Source organism: Heteronotia binoei, chromosome 15, assembly GCF_032191835.1.
Source record: "Heteronotia binoei isolate CCM8104 ecotype False Entrance Well chromosome 15, APGP_CSIRO_Hbin_v1, whole genome shotgun sequence".
NCBI classification, from domain to species: domain Eukaryota; kingdom Metazoa; phylum Chordata; class Lepidosauria; order Squamata; family Gekkonidae; genus Heteronotia; species Heteronotia binoei.
The window spans coordinates 19235454-19260794 of record NC_083237.1 but is presented as its reverse complement, the minus strand read 5'-3'; the positions used below and the strand labels follow the sequence as shown (position 1 = coordinate 19260794).

The following is a 25341-nucleotide window of genomic DNA, read 5'->3' as shown; positions in this document are numbered from 1 at the left end:
CAGGTTTTAGGGAGGGGAAGGGTCTTGGTGAAGTACAATGCTATAGAGCTCACCCTCCAAGTCATCCACTCTTTAAAGAGAAGCTGATCTCTGTGGTCTGGAGGTCAATTGTTACAGTGGGTCACTATAAATTAATAATAATAATAATAATAAATTTTATTTATATCCCGCCCTCCTCGCCTAGGCAGGCTCAGGGCGGCTGACAACATTCAAATAAAACATTATACAATATATACAATAATTTTAAAACAGCATTAAAAGTTATACAGTATTTTAAATCAATGTCTTAAAAACCATTCCAGTTTATATAATGTGACAGCAACAGTGATGTTCCTGGCGCTATTCTGTCCATTTACATAATGGCAAAAATCACTATATGGAATCACTTTGATGGTTCATCAGTTCGGCCATCCTTAGTCAGCAGTCTGCGAAGGCCTGCCTAAAAAGGATGGTCTTGCAGGCCATGTGGAATTGGTCCAGGCTGCAACCTGTTGGTACTTTTAACCACTACCACCATTTCTACTGAGCCTTTTACTACCACACCGTATTTTTATTTTTTTTTAATGCTAGCTCTAGTTGTTTTCTGGTGGTACTGTGATGCTTTTGGCTAGTCTGATTTCAAGTTCTATTCCCCCCTTACTCTGTCTTTAAGTTTCCTTTCCCTACTTCGTTGTGGGTGACCAGTAGGGTTGCAAGGTCTGACTTAAGAAATATCTGGGGACTTTGGGGGTGGAGCCAGGACCAAGGTTGTGACAAGCATGATTGAACTCCAAAGGGAGTTCTGGCCACCGCATTTAAAGGGGCTGCACACCTTTTAAATGCTTTCCCTCCATTTGGAAATAATGAAGGATAGGGGCACCTTATTTCAGGGTTAATTGAATTGAACCCCCTGGTCCAATCTTTTTGAAACTTGGAAGGTGTTTTGAGGAGAGGCACCAGATGCTGTGCTGAAAATTTGATGCCTCTACCTCAAAAAACAGCACCCCCCCCCCGAGCCCCAGATATCCATGGATGAATTCTCCATTATACCCTATAGGGAATAATTGAGTGCCCAGCAGATATTTTCCCCCATACACACACTTTCTGATGATCCTGAATTGGGGGGAGGGCCTCCAAACCAGGGGATCCCCTGCCCCCACCTGGAGATTGGCAGCCCTAGTGACCAGCAATATGGCCGTGTCAGCCATGAGAAAGTGGGCAACACCTAGTTATTTAGCATGATTGAGGACTGGACAACTCTAAAATACTTATTGGCTTTAAACATTGCTCCTGCTGACCTGTTGTCTCTTATAGATCTTGAGGAAGTCTGTGGATACTCCTATTCCACCCCAGGAGGCCACGGCTAGATAGTGGCATTAGAGGAAGGGGTGCTAGTGGGCTCCCCGCCCCACAGGAGTGCAATGGAGAAGAGCAAGATGGACAATGCAGTGTATGTTCCAGTGCTGAGAAGCCCACCTCAGAGGCAACTGGAAGTCTCCCAAGGAGGCGAACTAAGTGGGCAGAGGCCTACAATGCACCCTGAAGGATCCTGTACCACCACTGAGGTGCTATACATCACTTCTGCAGAGCAGAAGCTGTGGGGTCAGCTCATGGGGGTCCTGTCTCCAACACTTTGGGAAGTGAAGGCCTCTGTGAGGCTCCAAGGAGAGTCAGGAGTCATCTCTCTTTTGGGCTCCCGAGAGGTCGTTTCGAGAGCCAAAGAGGCCATCAGCAAGCTGCTCATCTTGATGGGCTCGATGGCCAAAACCAACCAGATGGTCCTTCCACAAACTGAGCAGAGAGCAGCTGGTTTTTTTCACCTCAGCAAGGGCCTCAATCTTTTTCTGTGGGAAGGAGAAGCTTCTAGATTCAGGGTGGATGCCATAGTGAGTATCAGCCTCAAGGAAGACATCGGCTGTGGCGATGCTGTGTTCGTTCAGAGGGTGCCAAACCAGAATGGGTCTCCCTGCATTCACTTCAGCATTTTCCTTTCATGGCCACAAATGGTGGAACTTGGAGCAGGTGCAGTGAAGCTGGTGCTGGAGGCTGCGTCCCAGAAAGGTCTCCAGTCTTTGTTGCTGTCCTTCACAGACCCTTTTCCCTCCACGTATCAAGCAGAGGCCCTGGCTCTAGGAATTGAGGCCTTCAAGAAGGACTGCCCCACTTCCCCCTTGAAGACCATTCACTTTGTGTCCAGTGATAGAGATGCCGTGGCTGCATTCTGCAAGGCATGCGAAGAACGCTGGCCCATAGGAACCAGTTATCGGGATCAGCTGAGAAATATGCTGTTGTCCTTGGAACGTGTCAAGACTGAGGTAGTTTCTGGATACAACACCAAGCAGAAAGTGAGTCTTTTTAGTCAGTTGTGAGGTAGGACAGGGATGGGAGAAATGCTAAGGCAGGGTTCCCACCAGATTTTTTTTGTAGCAGAAACTTATTTGCATATTAGGCCACACTCCCTGATGTAGCCAATCCTCCTGGAACTTAAAGTAGGCCCTGTATGAAGAGCCCTGTAAGCTCTTGGAGAATTGACTACATCAGGGGTGTGTGGCCTGATATGCAAAAGAATTCCTACTACAAAAAAAAGCTCTGGATCCCACCCAACATGGTTCCCACCAACTGTTTTTAGAAATAGGGCACAAGGATCTTCACTTTACAACTGAGGGTAAGCTGCAGCAGCCATTTTGTGGCTCGCTCTGGCTCCTGTGGCAGCCATCTTGTGGCTACACTCGCCAGAATACCAAAGGTCCCCACAGGCTCAAAAAAGTTGGGGAGCTTTGTGGTAGGGTGTGCATTTAGAAAGCAGCTATAAAAAAATAAGCCTATCGTGTTGTGTTCATTAAACTTGGGAAGATAGCTAATCAGGACATTTACTTCAGCTTCCAAATCCAAACTGACTAGTTGTTTACTGCTATATTCTGATTTAAGTTTCCATTTCCCCAGGGGAGCAACATGGAAGGGAAAGGAAGGGCAGCAAAGGGATCAAATGAATCATCAGATTTGTGTCTAAACAATCACACTGTCCAACCAAAGCAGTCAGCCCGCATTCGCTCTGCACAGTGTCGTCCCCAGTGAGCATCTTTTGGCGCATATTTCCCTCTAGTGGTGCTGAATCAGAGAGAGTTCCCATTCTATAGAATCTGCTTGCTTTCCTGCATGAAATGAATTATTGGGAGGTTGCCTGGTGTATGAAAAGACGAGGATCTTTCATTATTGCCAGTGGCAGAATGGAGTTGGATTGGGAGGTTGGGTTGCCAACCTCCAGGTGGGGCCTGGAGATCTCCTGCTTTTCCAACTTATGATCTCCAGCTGGCAGAGATCAGCTCCCCTGGAGAAAATGGCTGCTTGGAAGGGTGGACTCTAGGGCATTGTCCCATGCTGAGGCCCCTCCCCCTCCACAAGCCCCACCTTCTGGCTTTACCCCCAAAGTCTCCAGGTATTTTCCAACACAGACTTGGCAAACAGTGTGTGGCGGGGAGAAGGGCAGCCTGCTTGCATTGGAGAGAGGCAAAGGTGAGCATATATTACAAAAAATAAGGTATGTGCTAGAATAGAGGTATAAAGCCTGTACCTTCCTGCGTTAGGTTTCCATGTTCCCCAAAGCTTGTGGGGGGAAATGAGATTTTTCATGGTCTGTAAAGGCTTTCTCTGTTTTGCCTGCAGTCTGACTGGAGGACACTGATGCAGTAGGTCAGAAGCACTTAACACAGAGACATGCCTTTCTTTAGTTGCTCAAGTACATACAGGTTTGGGGTTTTTTGTAGCAGAAACTCCTTTGCATATTAGGCCACACCTCGGCCCTTTTCACACTTACCAGTGGAAACCGGAAGGGAGTCGGTATTGTTCCGCTTGCAGTAATCCGAGACAGGGATGGGAGTTTTCAGACACATGTTTTTTTTTCCGGTAGGGTTCCGTGATTGAAGCGAGCCATTTCACACTGTTCCACTCTTATCTCGCTTCCACCAGCGCCAGCCGTTTTTGCCTGCCGGCTCGCGATCTCCAGCTTTTTTTTTTTTTTGGAACGTCGGCTAAGATCGCTATAGCGCTATAGCGACGTATCACAACAGCAGCACCATAGAGATGGCTAGCCTCTATTGAGATAAGTTACCAGGTTTCAGCAGTGGCGATATCTGGCATCTTAATGGAGCCCAGGCATCCCTATGGTGATGCTGTTGTGATACATCGCTATAGCGCTATAGCGATCTTAGCCCGACGTTCCCCCCCCAAAAAAGCCGGAGATCGCGCGTGCCGGCGGGCGAAAAAGGGCGCGAAAACTGCTCCCGGGTTAGATACTGGACATTTCACACAGCACCCCATAGGGATTTCAACCCGGAAGGAGGGGTTGAAAAGTGGAAGAAGCTGCTCTTTGTTTGTAATGACTCAGGCACGCCTCACTACCGGGACAGCCGCGGGAGTGTGTGAAAAGGTGAGAGTATTCCGGTAGCAGCCAGTTACTGAATCGGGTCTGTCTGAAATGCCAGCAGAAACCCGTTACTGTTCAGTAACTGACCAGCTTCCATACCGGAATACATAGACTGTGTGAAAAAGCCCCTCCTGATGTAGCCAGTCCTCCTGGAGCTTACAGTAGGCCCTGTATGAAGAGCCCTGTAAGCTGCAGGAGGATTGGCTACATCAAGGGGGTGTGGCTTAATATGCAAAGGAGTTCCTGCTACATAAAAAGCCCTGAGTACATATGCAAAGTTTTTTTCCCCTTTAAATAATAGATCATTTCGTTTTTGGAAGTACTAGCATTCTTTATTGATTATAGGTGTTTATATACAACCACAGGAGCTTCGAACTTGGTTATACATGGTGCTTTGATTTGTTTTAGATTTCCTTTTCACAGGTGGCAACCCTACATAATTAGACAGTTCCCCTCTATCTTCTTTGCCAGACAGACGTCGCTGTTGTTCCACTGGTGCTGGAGTCAGATGGAATGGGATGGCACCCACAGTCTCTGGCCACCACACAGAAGGCTTTGAAGATTGTCCCCCAAGCCATCAACCTGCAGCCGGAAGAGATACTTTCAGTGTCCTCCTCAGCCTTCCCTGAGTTTGCTTGTGGAGAACTGTACATGGTGTGCCTCAAAGGGTCTCAGCTGAGGCCTGAAGGCACTCTTGAGGTAAAAATGTCAGTGCAACTGGCCCCTTCCCTTAAAGAGCCCAGCAGGCTGTTCTTCTTTTGCTTCCACTTACTAACAGGGCTCCCCTTCAGTGTAGGCTTGCAGTTGCTGGTTGAGAAATACCTGGAGATTTGAGGGGTGGAGCATCAGGAGGGTGGGGTTTGAGGAGGGAAGAGACAGGACGGGACCTGAGGGGGTATAGCGGCGTATAGTCCATTCTCCAAAGCCATTTTCCCCAGGTGAACGGATGTCAATTGCCTGGCGATCAGTTGTAATCCCAGAAGTCCTCCAGTCACCATCTGGAAGTTCTCAGCTGGCGGCGAAAGATTTGAGTCCCAAATGAGGGGATCTTAATCCAGTAGTCACACTGAGACAGCAGACCACAAATTGAACACGGGGTGGAATTCTAGCAGGAGCTCCTTTGCCTATTAGGCCACACACCCTTGATGTAGCCAGTCCTCCAAGAGTTTACAAGGCTCTTTTTTGTAAGCTCTTGGAGGATTGGCTACATCAGGGGTCTGTAACCTAATATGCAAAGGAGCTCCTGCTAGAATTCCACCGCTGCCTAAAACTAACCAAATGGGGGAATGGGCAGAATATAAATAAACTAATAATAATAATAATCCCAAAGATTCCTCTTCTAGGCACTTTGTCAGCTGACTCCCCGCTTCTGAAATTATTCTGCTTTTCGATTCTCATTTTTGCTTACCTACCAGAGTAGATTTGCCTCATGGTTGCCAGGTCCCCCACCCCTGCAGCTGCACAGGAGGTGTGTGTTTGTGGAGAGGGGGAAGTAGAGCTGCCAGATCCAGGTTGGGACATTCCTGGAGATTTGGGGATGGAGCCTGGGGGACCTCAATGAGGTACAATGCCACAGTGCTCCACCTTCCAAAGCATCCTAATTTATCTGTGGAGATGAGCTGTAATTCTGGGGGATCCCCAGGTCCTACTTGGAGGCTGCTGTTATGTATTTGCTGTGTTCACTGTTGGTAGGCCTGTTATGTATTATGGTTCTCACTTGAGTACTAGCCCTGAGCTTGACTCATGCTTCCATTACTCTCCAGGATCCTGATGCCTGCATTCCAATTGGCTGTTCTCTTAGAACCAGCCAATCTGGACATGAGGCTCTTCTTCCAGGAAATGCAAATAAAGGATCCTGGAGAAACCAATAGGAGGCATTGCCGCCAACTAAAGAGGGCATGTTTAACTCAGCCACAGTGTATATATTGAGTGAGTTGACTGGGCTTTTTGTGACTTTTTCTGTTGAGTGTGAGCTGGCTGGACTCAGTTTATTTCAGGTGGCATCCCTAATTTGGTGAGATCTTAACACTACTTCGCTCCCAATAACACCCTTTCTTTTGGTTTTCCAGCAAGCGGTTCGCAAAATGGTATGGAGCTGCCTCTCTGCCTTTTATGGGTCCTTCCTGGAATCCATTTCATTCCCTTTCCTAGAGCCCGCAGACCCAGGCCTGGCGGGGAAAGGGGAGTGGTTGCTCATCATGCTGGAGGAGATTGACCGCTTCCTGAAAGAGTTCCCCAACACCTGGATGAAGCTGGTGCAAATTGTACACCTGCTGGAGCAGAGCCCCCTTTGCCAGGTAGCTCCTACGTGGAGTGGAACCATTCTGAAAGAAGGACCGGCATGCTTTGGGAAGGGTGCCTTGGTTCCCTTGCAAGAAGCTCCCCCTACCTTTAGCAGCTGTGCAAGAGAAAGATATAGATCAGACATTGCATCTCCAGAAACCCCTTCTGCAAAACTTAAATACACAGGTCCTTTCTGCTGCAGTTATCTCACTGAATTTATCATTGCTGTTTTGATGTCACCCCTCTTTGTCTACACAACAACCCTGTGAGGTAGTTTAGGCTGAGGGAAAATGACAATGCATGTGTTCATTTATTTATATCCGGCTTTTCTTCCTCCTTGGGATTCAGAGTGGCTTGGAACGTCATTCTTCCCTCCTGCTTTCTCACAACAACCCTGTAAGGTAGGCTGGCTCCAAAGGACCTGGCAATTTTCTTGGCTGTGTGGAGATTGGAACTGGGGTTTCCCTGGCCCAGTGCTCTATCCATGTGAAATAAGAGTAGTAATATCTTAGTTGGCCAATTCAGTGCCGTGAATAAAAGGAAAGAAAGTATGATTTAAAAAAAAATTAGAGAGATTCACTTTCTGCTGCTAATTTTGATAGGAGAATGGAGAGAGGGTTGGTGGGGAGAACTTTGATTTTGGATTTCTAGAGCTGGTTCTTATAGTGATTTTTGTGATCCAGTGGTGCATCAGTAGAAACACGCACACCTAGCTCAAGAGATATGGTGAGATTTGTTGTGCTTCCCTTGGAACAAGACTTGGCCAGTCCTCGTTATGGTTACCTCTTTCCCCACCTTCACTGTCCCTTGCCTTTAACAGCAGTCTCATCTGAAGAGATTAAGCAGATGGAAGCCTATTTCTGCAGCTTTTATCCATGCTAAAGTTTCTAGCTTATGTATCTAGGCTGCTATTTAGAGGTAGAGAAGGACAAGAACAAGCGGTCACAATTTGAGCCCCCTAATACACTAGCAGGGGTGTAAAAAACAGGCCCCCGAGCAACTGTCTGTCATCTGCTTCCTTCTCCCTATATCTTGCTTCCTTCTGCATAACAGCTTGCTTTGCAAGGCTTGCTCAATCACACAGGAGCTATGGAGCAAAACCTCTGTTTTCTCCATTGGCTGAGGTTTCTGCCTTGAGGAGGAAGGGGAGGAGGAAGAGCTTGCTTTGCCAGGCTCACTCAATCATACAGCAGAGCTACTGAGCCAAGCCTCTCTTTCTTCTATTGATTGAGGCTCCTCCTCCTGGTCCCCTGGGGAAGGAAGGAAAGAGCCAGAGCTTCCTTTGCCCAGTTCCCTGGATCCCATGGGATAAAAACAAAGAAAGAACCTTTAAGACCAACACTAAAGAAAGAACCTTTAAGACCTCACTAACCTGTTACATTTCTTTGAAGGGGTGAACAAACATGTGGACAAAGGAAACCCAATAGATGTTGTTTACCTTGACTTCCAGAAAGCTTTTGATAAAGTTCCTCATCAAAGGCTCCTTAGAAAGCTTGAGAGTCATGGAGTAAAAGGACAGGTCCTCTTGTGGATCAAATATTGGCTGAGTAATAGGAAGCAGAGAGTGAGTATAAATGGGCAGTCTTCGCAGTGGAGGACGGTAAGCAGTGGGGTGCCGCAGGGTCCCATGCTCTTTAACTTGTTCATAAATGATTTAGAGTTGGGAGTGAGCAGTGAAGTGGCCAAGTTTGCGGATGACACTAAATTGTTCAGGGTGGTGAGAACCAGAGAGGATTGTGAGGAACTCCAAAGGGGTCTGTTGAGGCTGGGTGAGTGGGCATCAACATGGCAGATGCGGTTCAATGTGGCCAAGTGCAAAGTAATGCACATTGGGGCCAAGAATCCCAGCTACAAATACAAGTTGATGGGGTGTGAACTGGCAGAGACTGACCATGAGAGAGATCTTGGGGTCGTGGTAGATAACTCACTGAAAATGTCAAGACAGTGTGCGTTTGCAATAAAAAAAGGCCAATGCCATGCTGGGAATTATTAGGAAGGGAATTGAAAACAAATCAGCCAGTATCATAATGCCCCAGTATAAATCGATGGTGCGGTCTCATTTGGAGTACTGTGTGCAATTCTGGTTGCCGCACCTCAAAAAGGATATTATAGCATTGGAGAAAGTCCAGAGGAGGGCAACTAAAATGATTAAAGGGCTGGAACACTTTGAAGAAAGTGTTGAAACGCTTGGGACTCTTTAGCTTGGAGAAACGTCGACTGCGGGGTGACATGATAGAGGTTTACAAGATAATGCATGGTATGGAGAAAGTAGAGAAAGAAGTACTTTTCTCCCTTTCTCACAATACAAGAACTCGTGGGCATTCGATGAAATTGCTGAGCAGACAGGTTAAAACGGATAAAAGGAAGTACTTCTTCACCCAAAGGGTGATTAACATGTGGAATTCACTGCCACAGGAGGTGGTGGCGGCCACAAGCATAGCCAGCTTCAAGATGGGTTTAGATAAAAATATGGAGCAGAGGTCCATCAATGGCTATTAGCCACAGTGTGTGTATATATATAATTTTTTTTTTGTCACTGTGTGACACAGAGTGTTGGACTGGATGGGCCATTGGCCTGATCTAACATGGCTTCTCTTATGTTCTTATGTTCTTATTGTGGCGTTGGTGTGCATAGAGAAAGGTTAAGTCTTGCCCTTGTGCCATTTTCCTTACCTGAAACAATCCTGTGGATCAGGCCTGTTGGGGAAACCCATAATTGTACAGGACATTATGAAATGAGGACCCCTAACACAACCTGTGTACACCATAATGTGTAAAGAAGTCATTAAATTGCCACCATTTGTTTAGTTCTTCTCCTCTGCCTCTATAAATAGCAGAGCTGGTCATAACACAGTAAACTAATCTCTTTTTTCCTCCCTAGGGAGAAGACCGCATCACTACTGCTGTAGGTATGTTGTCACTGCTGCCTCAGCAATGTGGAAAGGGTTGCCAAGTCATTTAACTGTTTATATTGTTTTTATTCCACCATTTGAGCAAGACGAGTCCACCGGGTGACTTAAAATGTAACGGAAATACAATATTGTAGTTAAAAGCCAGTCACAGCGACACTTGACAAATAACCAAGTAACCAGTTGGGGAGTGTTATGTATGTGCCTTAAAGTATGTACTTCCTGCCGGATCATTGGAGCCAGGAAAGCAGAGCTTGGGGACTGTATAACAATGGTAGTGGGATCCAAATACCTGCCGCCCTGCACCAATCACAGACCCCTGCCTGTTTGAATGACCCAATGGCAGGCTAGCGCAGGAGACTAGAGTTGTGTATAGGTTTGGCCCACAGGCCCTTAGTCAGTCTTTGTTGGGAGCAGCCTTCACTATGCTTTCCTTAATAAAAAGCTGTCCTCACTATGATCTTTGAACCCTTTATATTACAAGGAGAAACAAATTTAGGGGTATTTTCTTCCATAATGGCCATCTAGGTACAGGTGTAGGAGATTTAAGGGCAGTTTTTTGTCTCCTTGTGAAGGCCACTGTGATGGTTGTCATTGTGTGGCAGGGACTTTTTGTGTGCAGTGGATTGAGTGACTTTTTCCTCCCCTCATGAACATCCCAAGCAAAGGTTTGTGGTGTTGTGGGCAAAAACCACTTCATTTCCATCAACAGAATTGCATAACAGCTCTCCCAGGCAATCCCATCTCTTTGTGAATTCACATATTACATTTGGTTATGTTGTGTAGTGATAGGGGAAGCACTTGGGCTCACAAGACTGATGTTGGTTAAAGCTTGAGGTAGACAATGACTTTAAAAAACTAAGTTGAAAACAGTTTGAAAGAGTAGTTTCTTTTCTGGTAGCAACTTGTGTTGATAGAGTGATTTCTGTTGTATACAGGGCTTTTTTTTCTGGGGGAACATGGTGGAATAGAGTTCCGGACCCTCTTTGTGGAAACAGAATTATCAAAAAATGTTTAAAAGTTAATGAGGGGCAGCTGTGTGTTTCCTCTTCATTTTCCTTTTGAGAAAAAAGCCCTTTCTCTGGTAATCCAGTTTTGTAAAACCTGTTTGACTATAGGAGATATGTGTGTACAATGTGAAGTGTGCTTCTCTCAATCTGCACTCAACTCTCATACCAACGTGCCCCCCAAAACAGACTCCACTGAAGTGTTTTCTTCCCTAGGAAGAGTTTGACTTCGCTGTGAGAACAACAGACATACATGCCACCAATCTGAATACCTATTAACTCCTCAGACTTGCCTCTCCTCCCTCATGTTTCAGGTGGATTATGTGCCTCTTTTCCAGTTTTCAAAAGGTCACAAATACCATCTTTAGGGTTTGTAGAATCTTTCGGGCTCAAGTGCTGTGTTCTACTGGAGAAAGTTTTTCTTCCAGACGTTTCATTCTCAGCTGCGGAGAACATCCTCAGTGGCATTGCAGCTGGAGCAGGCACTCTGACCTTCTTGGCTGCTGTGCATTGAGTGAGGCCAGGGCTGCTGGAGAGCTGCTATTTCTAGGCTGGAGGGGGTGTGGTGGAATGTGGACAATGGTCACATTCCACAGCCAGTTTCCTTATCACCACCCTTCCAGGAAGCCCCACCAAACAATGGGCACATTCACAAACCAACTGCCCTCTCACCACACCCCCTCCAGCCTAGAAATAGCAGCTCTCCAGCAGCCCTGGCCTCACTCAATGCACAGCAGCCAAGAAGGTCAGAGCGCCTGCTCCGGCTGCCACGCCACTGAGGATGTTCTCCGCAGCTGAGAACGAAACGTCTGGAAGAAAAACTTTCTCCAGTAGAACAAGGCACTTGAGCCCGAAAGATTCTACAAATCCTAATGATGATGCCAGCCATGAAAACCTGAAATCTTTGATAATACCATCTTTGTTTACAGTATTTATCCTCTTTTTTAAAAGGTAGCTTAATTGTAGTAGTGTTGGAAAACTCAAGGGTTTTTTAAAAATACTTTTATGTCCTGTAGAAATATGGAAGTTATAAGATTTTCTGATAGGAGAGAGGATAGATTTTTTATTGAGTTTATTGACCTGTGTCACGACCCTTAATCATGTACTGTTGTTAACCTCCAGGTGGGGCCTGGAGATCTCTCAGAATTACAAGGAGAATTACATTCCTTGTGTGTTTCTAGGGTATAAATATGGCCTAATGTTGAATAAACTCGCTTTCCTTTCAGAACTTGTGGGTGTCTGTCACTCAGAGGACCCACTTTTCCTCCAGTACCTGAAAGAGAGTCCAGATGCCTTTCAGCAGTTCGAGATGCAACTGAAAGAGATTGGTTGTGGTATCCAGATGTTCTCATCTTGGGGAATTTTGATGCTCAGTGCCATGAGTCCATCTGTTGAGCTGTATGACTTGGGGACGGCATTCCAGTCCATGCGGGAAAAGTATATGATGCATTGTGAGACCAGGAGAGATGTGATAGAAGCTCTCCTTGAAGAACTGACTCTTGTGAATGAGTTCAAATCCATCAGGATCTTCTTCAGGGACAGAATATGGTTTGTGGGCCTTTGTGATGAAACGGCCTCTTTCTTGCACTGCCTCTTCCGAGTGGCCTTTCAGAGACAGGTGGTGAGCCTGGAATGCTCGGCTGAACCCCTGTGCAGGGCCACCATTGCAAAAGACATTTTGAATCAGGAGATTCTCAAATCCGGCACTCTTGTAACCCTTGAAATGGTCACCAAATCTCCACCAATCATCAGGTTTGGGGGCCGCCGTCACAGAGCGGAGGAAGCAGAGAGGCGCTTTAAAGAGCTGCTCAGTGGCTTCCAAGTCCTTCCGGTCCCTCTCTCAAACTTCCAGTCTCATTTTGTCAAGGCCCAATGGGGCAACCTCTTCCACAATAACTTCTTTTTAGAGCAAGGCCTTCCTTCCGTCTTGGAGATCTCTGAAGTTGTTCAAGTTGCTGGCCTAGACTTGGGTGAAATGAAGAAAGCAGAAACACTCTTCCTGAAGCATGTGTGTGAGAGGACAGTGGAGATAGCGGAGGAAGTGAAATGGGCCACCATGTCTGAGGACTGGAAGAAACTCCTGCGCAGGTTGGGTTCCCACAAGGAAATCGCCCTTCATGAGATGTTGTCTACCCAGGTGACAATAGTTGGCATCTGTCCTCATGTCACTCGGGTACAACAAGCCATCCAGGAGTATCTGTGGGACAATTCTCCGATGGAAGAAAGGATATCATTTGACAGACCTGAACTAGTCACAGCCCAGCAAAATCTTCTTCGTATCACGAGCTGGGAACACCTCAACGTGAGCATCCAAGTCCTACCCGATAGCCAGATTTTAGATTTGCAAGTGAGTGGCATCCGAAAATCTGTGCAGAAAGCCATACCAGTCATCACGAAATATTTGGATTCCCTAGTGCTGGGTAAGATGCCTATGAGGAAGAAGTCTCTGAGAAAATACTTTTTCAGAAGTGGAGCAGCTGTGCTGAAGGAAATAGCCCTCCAGCGGCATTGCATGGTTACGATGCGGATGCAAGATACTGTTGAGTGTTCTGGTAGAGCGACCAACAGTCATGGTGATGAACATGGACAGGAGGTAAGTGTGTTGCTGTTTGAAGAGGAGAAGAGATTGAATTTATACCCCACCCTTTGCTAGCCAAAGGAGTTTCAGAGCAGCTTACAAATTTCCTTTCCCTTCCTCTCCCCAAAACAGACACCCCGTGAGCAATGTTCCCGCTAAGGTGAGTTAGCGTGAGTTAGCTCACAGATTTTTAGCCTCCAGCTCACACATTTTTGCCTTAGCTCAGGAAAAATGGCCCCAGAGCACAATAATTTATGCAGGAGAAAGGTGAGTTAGCGTGAGTTAGCTCACAGATTTTTAGCCTCCAGCTCACACATTTTTGCCTTAGCTCAGGAAAAATGGCCCCAGAGCACAATAATTTATGCAGGAGATCTTTAATAACTTTAACAACTTTAATACCAGTAGCTCACAAAGTAGAATTTTTGCTCACAAGACTCTGTAGCTTAGAGGGAACATTCCCCGTGAGGTAGGTGGGGCTGAGAGAGCTCTCCCAGAACTGCTCTTGAGCAGAACAGACTTTTTATGGGGTGATTTGCCATTGCCTTCCCCAGTCATCTACACTTTATCCCCAGCAAGCTGGATACTTGCCTACTGTTTCTGAGGGTGGTGTTTTCACATTCATGCAGTTATGACGGCAGCTTTAAACGATCCTTTTGAATTGTGTTTAGTGCTCAGAGTCAGTCAGGCTAACAAAGAATATGGTCCTGTTCTTTTGCTGAGACCCAGGCTCTCCTAAGTTTTGCTGGCTTTCTCTTATGATGGCAGAAGATGTTGCTCAGATTTCTGTCTCTAAAATAAGGACAGGACCATATTCTTTGTTAGAAACCTCCCCTCTCCTCCAAAAAAGGAAATCGCTTCTCCATCAGATTTTGTTCTGGAATGATGGGCTAGATGGGTGTATTTTGTATGTCAAATGTAAAGTGGGATACAATTATTATCCTTATTGCAAGACCCTCCTCAAGATATTCAATGGCTCTTATTTGAAATTTGGTGTTTTACCCCTTAGGGATTGGTTAAGAACCGCCTGTGGGTGATCGAGGCACTGGGTAGAGAGGACCATGTGGCCTTATTGAAACGAGACATGGTTAGTTTCATGGCCAAATTCCGCGAAAGAAACATCCACAGTGAAGCAATAGCAACCTTCAGTGACCAGTTCCTCAAAGAACTCTGCAGTAGCACATCACATTCATTTCCCATTGACCTCTGTCATGTGAAGGATGATGAGCTTCAGGTCTGTGGCATCCAGGAAGATGTGGAGAACATTCTGGAAGCTATTCGTGCCAAGATCGAGGAATACCAGGCTGAGCAGATAGAAGTCGTGGCTCGGTATGAGAAAGTGTCGTGCGTCTTTGTAGAAGAATTCTTGGTTCATGAGATGCTCCCATCTAATCCTCCTGCAAGCTCCGAAATCCTTGCTGGAAATCCAGCAACTGTCATTTTCAGGGGCCCCCGTCAAAATGTGGTAGAATTGGAGAAACGTTTTAAGGAGGTGCTTGGTGGCTTCCAGGTTCTTCCCGTCTCTCTGTCTGATCTCCAGTCACAGTTTGTCAAGGCACAGTGGGGCAGCCTCTTCCACAAGAACTTCTTCTTGGAACAAGGCATTGCTGCTCTGTTGGAGGTCTCCGGAGCTATCCAGGTTTCTGGCCTAGACTTGGGTACAATCAAGAAGGCGGAAGAGCTCATTGTGAAGCATGTGTGTGAGAAGACGATGGAGATACCTGAGGAAGTGAAATGGGCCACTGAGTGTGAGGACTGGCGGAAACTGCTGCGCAAGTTGGAGTCCCACCAGGAAGTAGCTCTTCATCATAATTCATCCAGCCTGCTGTTTTTGGTTGGCATCTGTCCCTGTATCACTCAAGTAGAGCAATCCGTTAAGGACTTCCTGAAAGACCATTCTCAAGTGGAGGAACGCTTGAACGTCACCAGGCCAGAACTAGCTTTAGTTGGGGAGAATCTCTTCCTCATAATGGACTGGGATCATCTCGAAGTGAACGTTCAGGTCCAGCCAGACAGCCAGATCTTGTCCCTGAAGGTGAGCGGTATCCAGAAACACGTGAGGGAAGCCAAATCGACCATCAAAACAGACTTGGATTCCCTTGTGCTTGAGAAGCTGCCGCTGAAGAAGGTGGCTCTAGGTGAATACTTCTCTGGGGCTGGAGCGGATACACTGCATGACATGGCCCAAGAACAGCATTGCGTGGCGAGGTTGGAAATGCAGAGGAGCCCTGGCTGTTGTGATGGGGTCACGAACACCAATGGGAATGAGAAGCAAGTAAGTGTATTCAGGGGTGGTGGAGCTCATCCAGGGATTGTTATGCAGCTACACCTACTATTCAATGGACAAGGAGGTGAAACTTTCAGGAGGAGGAGGTGGAACTCTCAGAAAGGTTCAGGAGCTGTGCTGCTGTGAGCTCCCACTGAATCCAGTCCTGAGCGTAGTGATAACTGAGAGAGTTAGCTGGGTTTCTATCCTGTTAATGTATGTCTCCTTTGTTTCTGTGCTGTTAATGTATGTTTTATTCTGCTGGTCCATGATAGCTGCAACCAGGGCTTCTTTTGTAGCAGGAACTCCTTTGCGTATTAGGCCACACACCCCTGATGTAGCCAGTCCTCCAAGAGCTTGGAATTCTAGCAGGGGCTCCTTTGCATATTAGGCCACACCCCCTGATGCAGCCAATCCTCCAAGAGCTTGGAATTCTAGCAGGGGCTCCTTTGCATATTAGGCCACACACCCCTGATGTAGCCAGTCCTCCAAGAGCTTACAGGGCTCTTAGTCCAGGGCCTACTGTAAGCTCCTGCAGGATTGGCCACATCAGGGGTGTGTGGCCTAATATGAAAAGGCGTTCCTGCTACAAAAAAAGCCCTGAAAGAAATTACTGATTGATTTGTTTCTCTCAATCCCCCTTTTCAAATGCCCCCTTGGTCAGTGGCCAGTGTTAACACTGGGGCTTACTTAGTTAAGTATCGATTGAGAGGGTCTTTCTGAGTTGGAAATCTATCGCACTTGTTTTAGTAGCGGGCTGGGAATTTATTGTATTGTTTTGGTCAGGGGTGGCCAAAGTGTGGCTCTCTCACACATATTGTATAGCTCTCAAGGCCCCCACCACCCCATTGGCTGGCTTGGAGTAGGCATTTGTCTCTTTAAATCACTCTGCCAAGCCAAACCAGCTGGCAGCTTGGAGAATGCATTTAAAATTAAAATTGCTTTCTTTCCATCTCTTCCTCCTTCCCTCACCTATTTTCCTTCCTCCCTCCCTCCAATGTTCACATCTTGCGACTCTCAGATATCTGACATTTATTCTATGTGGCTCTTACATTAAGCAAGTTTGGCCATCCCTGCTCTTGGTGATGGGCTAGCTGGGGAAATTATTTATTAAAGATTGGTAGCGGATTTTGAATGAGAGCCAAAAAAAAATGTCTGGAGAGACAGCTGGAAGAAGCCAAGTGTTCCACCACCATAGCTTCCCATTGGAGCTGACATCTCTTTCCCACCTAGAACATTTGTATTATTATTTTTTTTAATCATTGCAGCTACTGAACTTGCTTTGGAAGCCAGGTTTGGCTAGAAGGGGGAAGGGATCTCAGAATGTGGAATGAAATGAATGTCCATAGTCTTGGGTCAAGTCTTTTTTTGTGATTCTAGCCACCGTTTTTGGCTTGTTCCTTTCCCCCAGGGTGTGGCTGAGCTCAGCTGCGCAGTGGTCCACGTGGTCGGCAAACAGAGTGACGTGACCTCGTTCAAGCGAGACGCGGCCGATTTCCTTGCCAAATTCCACGAAGAAATCGTCTGTAGTGCGGAGCTACCGGCCTTCAGTGATGAGGCTCTCGGTGACCTCTGCAAGAACACCCCCCACCAGTTCCCAGTTGCTGTCTGCCACCTGAGAGAGAAAGTCGTCCGGGTTTGTGGCTCACGAGAAGATGTCGTAAAGGTCCTGGGAGCCATATATGCTAAGATAGAAGAAGCCACTCATGTGAAGATCGAGAGGGACCATCAGGACTGGCTGGAGGCCAAGCTCCTCCGCGAGACCATCCAGTGGCACCGCATGACCGATGCTGGCTGGTCCGCCTTTGACATGGTGACCAACCACCGCCTGGAGAAGGCCTACCGGAAACAGGAAGTGAAGGCGCAGCTGCAGTGGGAGGGACAGGAAATCCGGATAAACTTGCTCAAGAATGAAGCCTTCGTGCCAAGCCGGGGGGCAAAATTCAAGTTACGGAGGGAAATCTGCTTGTGGGGTGAGGAGATGCACTTTGAGAAGGACCCATTTCTCAGAATCCTCCTTTTCGTTCTCATTCTGCTACCTACAGGGTGTAGGGCTTTTTGTAGAAAAAGCCCAACAAGAACTCATTTGCATACTAGGCCACACACCCCAATGTCACCTATTGTTTTGCACAGGGCTTTTTGTAGAAAATATGCAAAGGAGGTCTTGATACAAAAAAGGCCCTGGCTGTGGGGATTGGGCAGCCAGAAGGTAGGTTGGTGATGCCATATTCACTAGCCAGCAAATGTATGTCCACCACAGCCAACTCTTCTCTGACTTGTCACCAACGTACAACCCCACTTTCTCTTTCTCAAATATCATTCCCTTTTTAAAAATGTGTGGTTTCTTCAGGGCAGTGGAGGTGCATTCAGATCATTTCTAGCACCTGCTACACTTAGTGGGGCCTCTGTCGTCATCTTACGGATGCAATAGAAGTGAAATGCAAGGTTTGTTGCCCCTCAGTCAAGATGTTTGGTGGAGTGGTTAAGTGCGTGGACTCTTATCTGGGAGAATTGGGTTTGATTCCCCACTGCCTTGGGTCAGCCATAGCTCTCGTAGCAGTTGTCCTTGAAAGGGCAGCTGCTGTGACATCTCCCTCAGCCCCACCTACCTCACAGGGTGCCTGTTGTGGGAGGAAGGTAAAGGAGATTGTGAGACACTCTGAGATTCAGAGCAGAGGGTGGAATATAAATCCAATATCATCTTTTTCTTCACTGCAGATAAGAATATTGCCCCTCACTGGGAAGCTATGGATCAGTGTCTGGTGAAGAAAGTGGAACTCCAGAGAAGCTCGGAAGAATATCAGGATGTCGTAAAGAAGTTCAATCAGACCGGTGGTGGCTTCAAAATCCTAAAAGTGAGCCATGATTGCTTCAGAAATCTCACATTAAGGAAGAGGCACTTTGGCCCTGACCTGGATAGCCCAGGCAAGCCCGATCTCAGAAGCTAAGCAGGGTGATTCTGGTTAGTACTTGGATGGGAGACTTCCTTGAAATACCAAGTTAGGAGGACAGGGGCAGGCTTTTATTCAGCCACCTCTCTGAATATCCTCCATGCCCCAGGTAGGGGGTCAGCCAACAGAGGTCACCATGATTTCCAGATGCACACATGTGAACTTTTTTTTTTGAAGGAAGAGGTGCATTGTTTTACAACCAAAAGAGGCACGCAGGCCTCGGATTCAGCAGGAACTCACAGGAGCACAGCTCCTGAACCTTTCTTAGGGTTCCCCCTCCTCCTCCCCACCTTGTCCGTTGAATAGTAAGTGCAGCTGCATAACAACCCCTGGGTGAGCTCCACCACCTATTTTTCTACAAAGCAACCCCTAAAAAAAGGACTTTGCAATCACAAAGGTGATGGGAGTTTTGCGTCCACCAGATGTTTGTGGCCACAGCATGTAAGGAAAAGTAGCTTTAGCCTCTCCTCCTGCTGCTGTTTTCATGCTTGCCAGGGGCAGTTTGCAGATGGGAAAACAGAAGTGGCTAGAGGCGAGTACCAGTTTTCTCTGCACGTTGTGGTCACAAACGGAAAAGAGCCACCAGGCAACTGGGAGGCACAAAACTCCCATCGACTCTGACTGCAAAGCCCTCGTGTTTGAGGTTTTAAAATATGCAGATGAGTTTTTAAATATTCAGATGAGGTCTCTGTTGGCGATGCCAAGGAACAAATGTGGGACCTCCAGCCTCCAAAGCAGGAGTTCTCTTCCTGAGCTAATGCCAGCCTCCCCCACCCCCATTAAACTGTCACACCAGTTCCTGAATTGCCATTTTCATGCAGCATTGGGGACAATGTGGTAATCCACCCATGGTGGCTTCCTTTGGCCTTTTTGAGGTGAATTCCATTATGCGGCTTGCTCTCTGAAGAGCGCATCGTTACATCAGAGTAAACCACCCAACCATCTCCTTGTGGCTTCCACACAGGTAGAGAGAATCCAGAATCGCTACCTGTGGGTATCCTATTGCTGGAAGCGCAGCTGGATGGATAAGAAGAATCCAGAAGGGGTGCAGAACGAGCGGATCCTCTACCACGGGACGCGCCCGGAGAACTGGCATTCCATCCAAGAGATTGGATTCAAGAGTGCCTGCAGGAAAGGTAAGCTGCACTGGTGAAGTCTCACCCAGGGGTCATTTTGTAGAAAAAGAGGTGCCAAAGCCCATTTGCAGAACACATTTGCATATTCCACACACTCCCGACATCACCGGAAGGTGTACTCAATTGTATCAGCTCAGCATCTACCTTAAAATGCTTCCTGAATTATAATTGTCATAATAAAACCTTACTCCCATCATACTTTTAAAATACTTTCTCCTATGTGGCCACAAGGGCCCCGTGGCGCAGGGTAGTAAAGCTGCAGTACTGCAGTTGGAGCCCTCTACTCATGACCTGAGTTCGATCCCAGCGGAAGCTGGTTCAGGTAGCTGGCTCCTGGTTGACTTAGCCTTCCATCCTTCCAAGGTCGAGCTTGCTGGGGAGAAAGTGTAGATGACCGGGGAAGGCCATGGCAAACCACCCCGTAAAAAAAAAAGTCTGCCGTGAAAACGTTGTGAAAGCAACATCACCCCAGAGTCGAAAACGACTGGTGCTTGCGCAGGGGACTACCTTTACCTTATGTGGTCAGTGGCATGAGGAAGATTTGCATCCATCTGCTTGATATGTTTTGGTTATTTTCCCATTTTTTTTTGTGGAGAAAAATATTAGAAAGTTTGTCAGAGTTCAGCAAAATTCTCAAAGGGGGGGGGAGGGGTTTGAACAATGGAGCCCAAAAGCGAGTATTTGGGGGCGGAAGAGTTAATAAAGAAAGAGCACAATAAAATTTAGAGGTTCCAGAGCTCTGCTCCTGTGAGCTCCTGCCCAAAATGAGAGCTGGTCTCACCTGAGCTTCAGACTCTGGGATCGGTTGAGACCAGAAATGGAAAGGGTCCGAGGAAAGGAAAGGTCCCCTGTGCGAGCACCAGTCGTTCCGACCCTGGGGTGACGTTGCTTTCACAAAGCGTTTTCACAACAGACTTTTTACGGGGTGGTTTGCCATTGCCTTCCCGAGTCTTTTACACTTCCCCCCTAGCAAGCTGGGTACTCATTTGACCGACCTCGGAAGGATGGAAGGCTGAGTCAACCTTGGGCCGGCTACCTGAACTAGCATTCCCTGGGATAGAACTCAGGTCGTGAGCAGAGAGTTCAGATCACAGTACTGCAGCACTGCTGCTTTACCACTCTGCGCCACGGGTCCAAGACAGGCTTACAAATCATTCTTTTGGGTTAAGGGGCAGGAGGGAGCAACTGGCTTGTGTGTACCGATCTCTCTTGCACTCTCTTCTTGGAAGAGCTACTCAAAGGAGGGCTGAGAGGGGAGGGTAGAAGAAAGGAGGAGGAGAATGACATACATGGGGTCGGCATGGAAAAGGAGCTGGTCTTCCAAGAGCTCTGTGAATGTAGAAGAGAGGCAAGGGCTTTTCCATAAAGACAGAGAGCTTCTCAAGGGCTCCGTGTACCCTTCAGTCTCTGAACTTTTATCCAATGGAGGTGAGACCAGGTATCATGTGGGCAGCTGATTGCTAATCCATCTACAAGCAAAGTCGTCGACATTTCAGTTTTCTTCCTTGAGTTCCACTGTATGCAGATTAGGGTTGCCAGTCCCCAGGTGGGGGCCTTTGAATAAGATCAGCTAGAACGTGGGTGGCCAAACTTGCTTAACTAAGAGCCACATAGGATAAATGCTAGATGTTTGAGAGGTGTGAGGCATAAAATATTACACACAGATCTTAAAACTCTTAATACTTTCTTTGCACAGAAAGATAAAATACATATGTATGCACTTTAAAGCATGACCATGCTAGAAGGAGATGTTTTTAAAAACAAAAGCTGAGAATAACAGTCCCCATAAGACTAGCATAGGGAAAGGTTCAGGTTCCCAGATATTTCTTGAGTTGGACCTGGCAACCCTGATGCAGATTATAGACTGGAGTCACTCTGGGATTCCTCCCGTCTACCAGCTAGTAAAAATCTGCTTTTTAAAATTTGAAATGTACACTCATTTGCAAAAGGCATTCTGGACAGTTGGGTTGTTTTATAAAATCTCTTTGATACTCTATTCTAAATGTTAATTTTATTCTTTTCTCTGGGAAGCCTAGAAACATGAAGAGCATTTTCTGTTTGCTTTTTCACAATTTTGTCGCTTTTGAATGTGGCATATGTGGCTCTCTTCTCCACTTTAAACCTGCAAGGCAGTTTAGGATGACAGAACATGACCCAGTGAGCTTCGTAGGTGACCAGGGATTTGAACACAGGCCTCCCAAGTTGAAGGGTAACTACTACCTAAAAAAGAATCGGAAGTGTCTAAAGCAGCTCTTACACGACCTTCCTGGGCTGGAGCCCTCTACCTTTTTCAGCCTGTGGGCACCTTTGGAATTTTGGCATCATTGGGTGGTGGAAACCACTACAAAATGTCTGTCAGAGGAGGCAGAGAAAGCCACAAAATGGCTGCCGCAAGAGGCAAAGCCAAGCACAAAATGGGACAGAGGTCATACATAACTCCGCTAGCAACTCTTCAACATCCCAGGCAGAAGCTCTGCTTCAACAGGGTTTCATTAAACACAAACAGCTAACCCCCCTTAGTCATCATGCAGTCAAGATCTTTGTGCTGCAGTGGCAGCTGTAGCTGAAGCAACTTTAAAAAAAAAATCCGTGCAGTTAGTCTCCAAAGGCCAATTGGAAGATCTGCTGGGCAAAAGCCCTCCATGGCCCTGCCCACATTCTAAAAACACTTGGTGGACACCACCAGGAAAGGTGTCATGGGGCACCAAAGTACGCAGGGACCGGGCACCATATTGAAGGTCCTTGTTGTGGGGTGTAGCGATATGGTCTACCTATGGCTCTTCTGAACTTTCCCTTAAGCCTGTAGCTCACTCTGGTCTGGTCTGGCCATGTCCAAAGGGGTGATCGTCTCTGTCGCTTCTGTTTCTTTGTAGTGGGCCTCTACGGCCAGGGCATTTATTTTGCAAAGGAGGCTGTCCGTTCTGCTTACTACGCCAAGCCTGATTCCGGCGGGCAGCGGTTCATGTTCCAGACTCGTGTCCTGATTGGAGAGTACACGCGGGGGGGAGAAAAGATGGTCCTCCCCCCCATGAAGCCAGGGGGGAAGGGCCGCTATGACAGTCTGGTGGACGTGCTCAGCAAGCCAGCCATCTTTGTGACTTTTTTTGATGACCACGCCTACCCCGAATACCTGATCACTTTCTGTGGGTCTCCTCCCTGACGGCAGCTGCCGAGGGAGCAGATGGGACAGAACCGCAGGCAGGCGCTGCTTCTAACCGAACTCGGAATTTGCAAAGGCGGAAAGTCTTGGCTGGAGCCTGGAAGGGCTTTAATATTAAGATAATAAATCTGTTTCCCAAATGGAAAGAGAAAATAGTGTGAAGGCTCCGGGTGCTGGTTGGGGTGTGTGTGTGTGTGTGTGTTTTTGGACCAAAATTTATTTTGCTTGTCTGTCAGTAAACATGGAAGCAAAAATTTCATCACCTGCTGTCTGTGGATTGACATCTCCTCTTTCTTTGAGGACAGGAATTAGATAAGCCGCCTCTGCATTTTGAATGGCTGTTTTTACAAGTTAAACTTTTAAGGGTTGCTATCTGCATCTGGATATCTCCCGCTGTTACTGCGGATCTCCAGACAGCAGAGATGAGTTTCCCTGGAGAAAATAGCTTTTTTGGAGGGTGGACTCTGTGGCGTTTTAGCTCACTGAAGGGCCTCTTGTCCTCAAACCTCACCCTCCACGAGCTTGACCCAGCCAAATCGCCCAGGTATTTACCAACCTGAAGCTGGCAACCCTAATTCTAGGCCTGTGGGGGAAAGCCATTTTCTTCACCACCAAGCCTCTCTGCCGTTTTTCCTTCAAAATGGTGCACATGTGTTAGGGTTGCCAAGTCCAATTTAAGAAATATCTGGGGACTTCGGGGGTGGAGCCAGGAGACTTTGGGGTGGAGCCAGGAGACATTAGGGGTGGAGCCAGGAGCAAGGGTGTGACAAGCATAATTGAACTCCAAAGGGAGTTCTGGCCCTCACATTTAAAGGGACGGCACACCTTTTCAATGCTTTCCTTCCATAGGAAATAATGAAGGATAGGGGCACCTTCTTTTGGGGCTCATAGAATTGGACCCCCTGGTCCAATCTTTTTGAAACTTGGGGGGTATTTTGGGAAGAGGCACTAGATGCTGTACTGAAAATTTGGTGCCTCTACCCCAAACAACAGCCCCCCCCCAGAGCCCCAGATACCCGCGGATCAATTCTCCATTATTTTCTATAGGAATAAATCTCCATAGAGAATAATAAGAGTTCCCAGCAGACATTTCCCTCCCCTCCCCCCACTTTCTGAAGATCCTAAAGCGGGGGGGGGGGGGGGGCGCCAAACCAGAGGATCCCCTGCCCCCACCTGGGGATTGGCAACCCTAACGTGTGTGTGTTTGAAACTGGAAACTGACCTAGCAATATAATGGTATGAAGAGAAGGTGAGTTGGTTTTTATACTGACTTTTCTGTACTCTGTGGAGTCTCAAAATAGTTTACAATTGCCTTCCCTTCCTCTTGCCACAGTGAGCACCTTGTGAGATGAGGGGGGGATGAGAAAGTTCTGAGAGAAGTGTGACTAGCCCAAGGTCACCCAGTAGGCTTTGTGTGGAGGAGGAGCGAGGAACCAAGCTTGATTCTCCAGATTAGAGTTTGCTGCTCTTAACCACTACATCATGCTGGCATTCTGGTTAAAGAATGCTGACTATTCTACATTTAGGGTTGCCAAGTCCAATTCAAGAAATATCTGGGGACTTTGGGGGTGGAGCCAGGAGACATTAGGGGCGGAGCCAGGAGCAAGGGTGTGACAAGCATAAATGAACTCCAAAGGGAGTTCTGGCCATCACATTTAAAGGAACAGCACACCTTTTCAATGCCTTCCTTTCATAGGAAATAATGAAGGATAGGGGCACCTTCTTTTGGGGCTCATAGAATTGGACCCCCTGGTCCAATCTTTTTGAAACTTGGGGGGTATTTTGGGGAGAGGCACTAGATGCTATAATGAAAATTTGGTGCCTCTACCCCAAAAAACAGCCCCCCCAGATCCCCAGATACCCGCGGATCAATTCTCCATGATTTTCTATGGGAATAAATCTCCATATGGAATAATAGAGTTCCCAGCAGACATTTCTCTCCCCTCCCCCCGCTTTCTGATGACCCTGAAGCGGGGGGAGGGTCTCCAAACCGGGGGATCCCCTGCCCCCACCTGGGGATTGGCAACCCTATCTACATTACTTAATATATTTTCTAGAGAGTGCAACGGAGGCGGGGGGGGGGAGGGTATGTGTCCTTCTGAGATGTGTTCAGGCTTTGCTGCTTTACAGTGTACTAGGCCCTGGTTCTTCTAGACCAGCCGAGCCGTTCCATTTCCCAAGAGAGAGAGAAAAATTATGTTGTTTGCAGTCCCCCTGCAGATCCGGGCCCTGCAGGTTCTGCTTCAATTCCGCAGGGCCTGTAAAACAGAGCTCTTTCGCCAGGCTTTCAGCTGAGGCAGTGGGCGTCACTTATTACCTCCCCCACCCCACCCCAGCCTCATTCCATCCCAGCGCTACAAGATCTGCTAGACCTGGACAATAGGTCATGTCTGTGAGGCGAAATCTGCCATCTTAGTCTTTGTAATTTTAGATTTTATTTATTTTAAATTGGTCTTTTACTGTTTTTACTGTTGACTGTTTCTATGATGTAACCCGCCCTGAGCTTGTTCTGCGGGAAGGGCAAGTAAATAAAATAAATAAATAAATATACCCCCCCACACACACATATTCCTATGTGTCTTCCTTCATAGCTGTCCACACAGCTAGTGTGGATTCTTTGGTTGTCTTCTTGATATTTTAAAATCAATCCTC

The 25341-nt window shown here is 47.2% G+C and overlaps 1 protein-coding gene across 1 annotated transcript; it reads left to right on the top strand.

The window, feature by feature from the left end:
* Positions 1-1298: 1298 nt before the first annotated feature.
* Positions 1299-22842, top strand: LOC132583277 (uncharacterized). Its single transcript, XM_060254941.1, has 10 exons — positions 1299-2324; positions 4874-5101; positions 6472-6699; positions 9567-9594; positions 11783-13194; positions 14186-15451; positions 16854-17415; positions 18161-18297; positions 19358-19529; positions 22403-22842. The coding sequence occupies exons 1-10, from the start codon at positions 1401-1403 to the stop codon at positions 22687-22689; spliced, it is 5244 nt and encodes a 1747-aa protein (XP_060110924.1). The 5' UTR covers positions 1299-1400; the 3' UTR covers positions 22690-22842.
* The last annotated feature ends 2499 nt before the right edge of the window (positions 22843-25341 follow it).

Coding starts and splice junctions, on each gene's coding strand:
- LOC132583277 (XM_060254941.1), top strand. CDS start 1,401: ATGGAGAAGAGCAAGATGGACAATGCAGTGTATGTTCCAGTGCTGAGA. Junction 6,700..9,566: donor AGCAGAGCCCCCTTTGCCAG/GTAGCTCCTACG, acceptor TTTCCTCCCTAG/GGAGAAGACCGCATCACTAC. Junction 17,416..18,160: donor GAGGGAAATCTGCTTGTGGG/GTGAGGAGATGC, acceptor TCTTCACTGCAG/ATAAGAATATTGCCCCTCAC.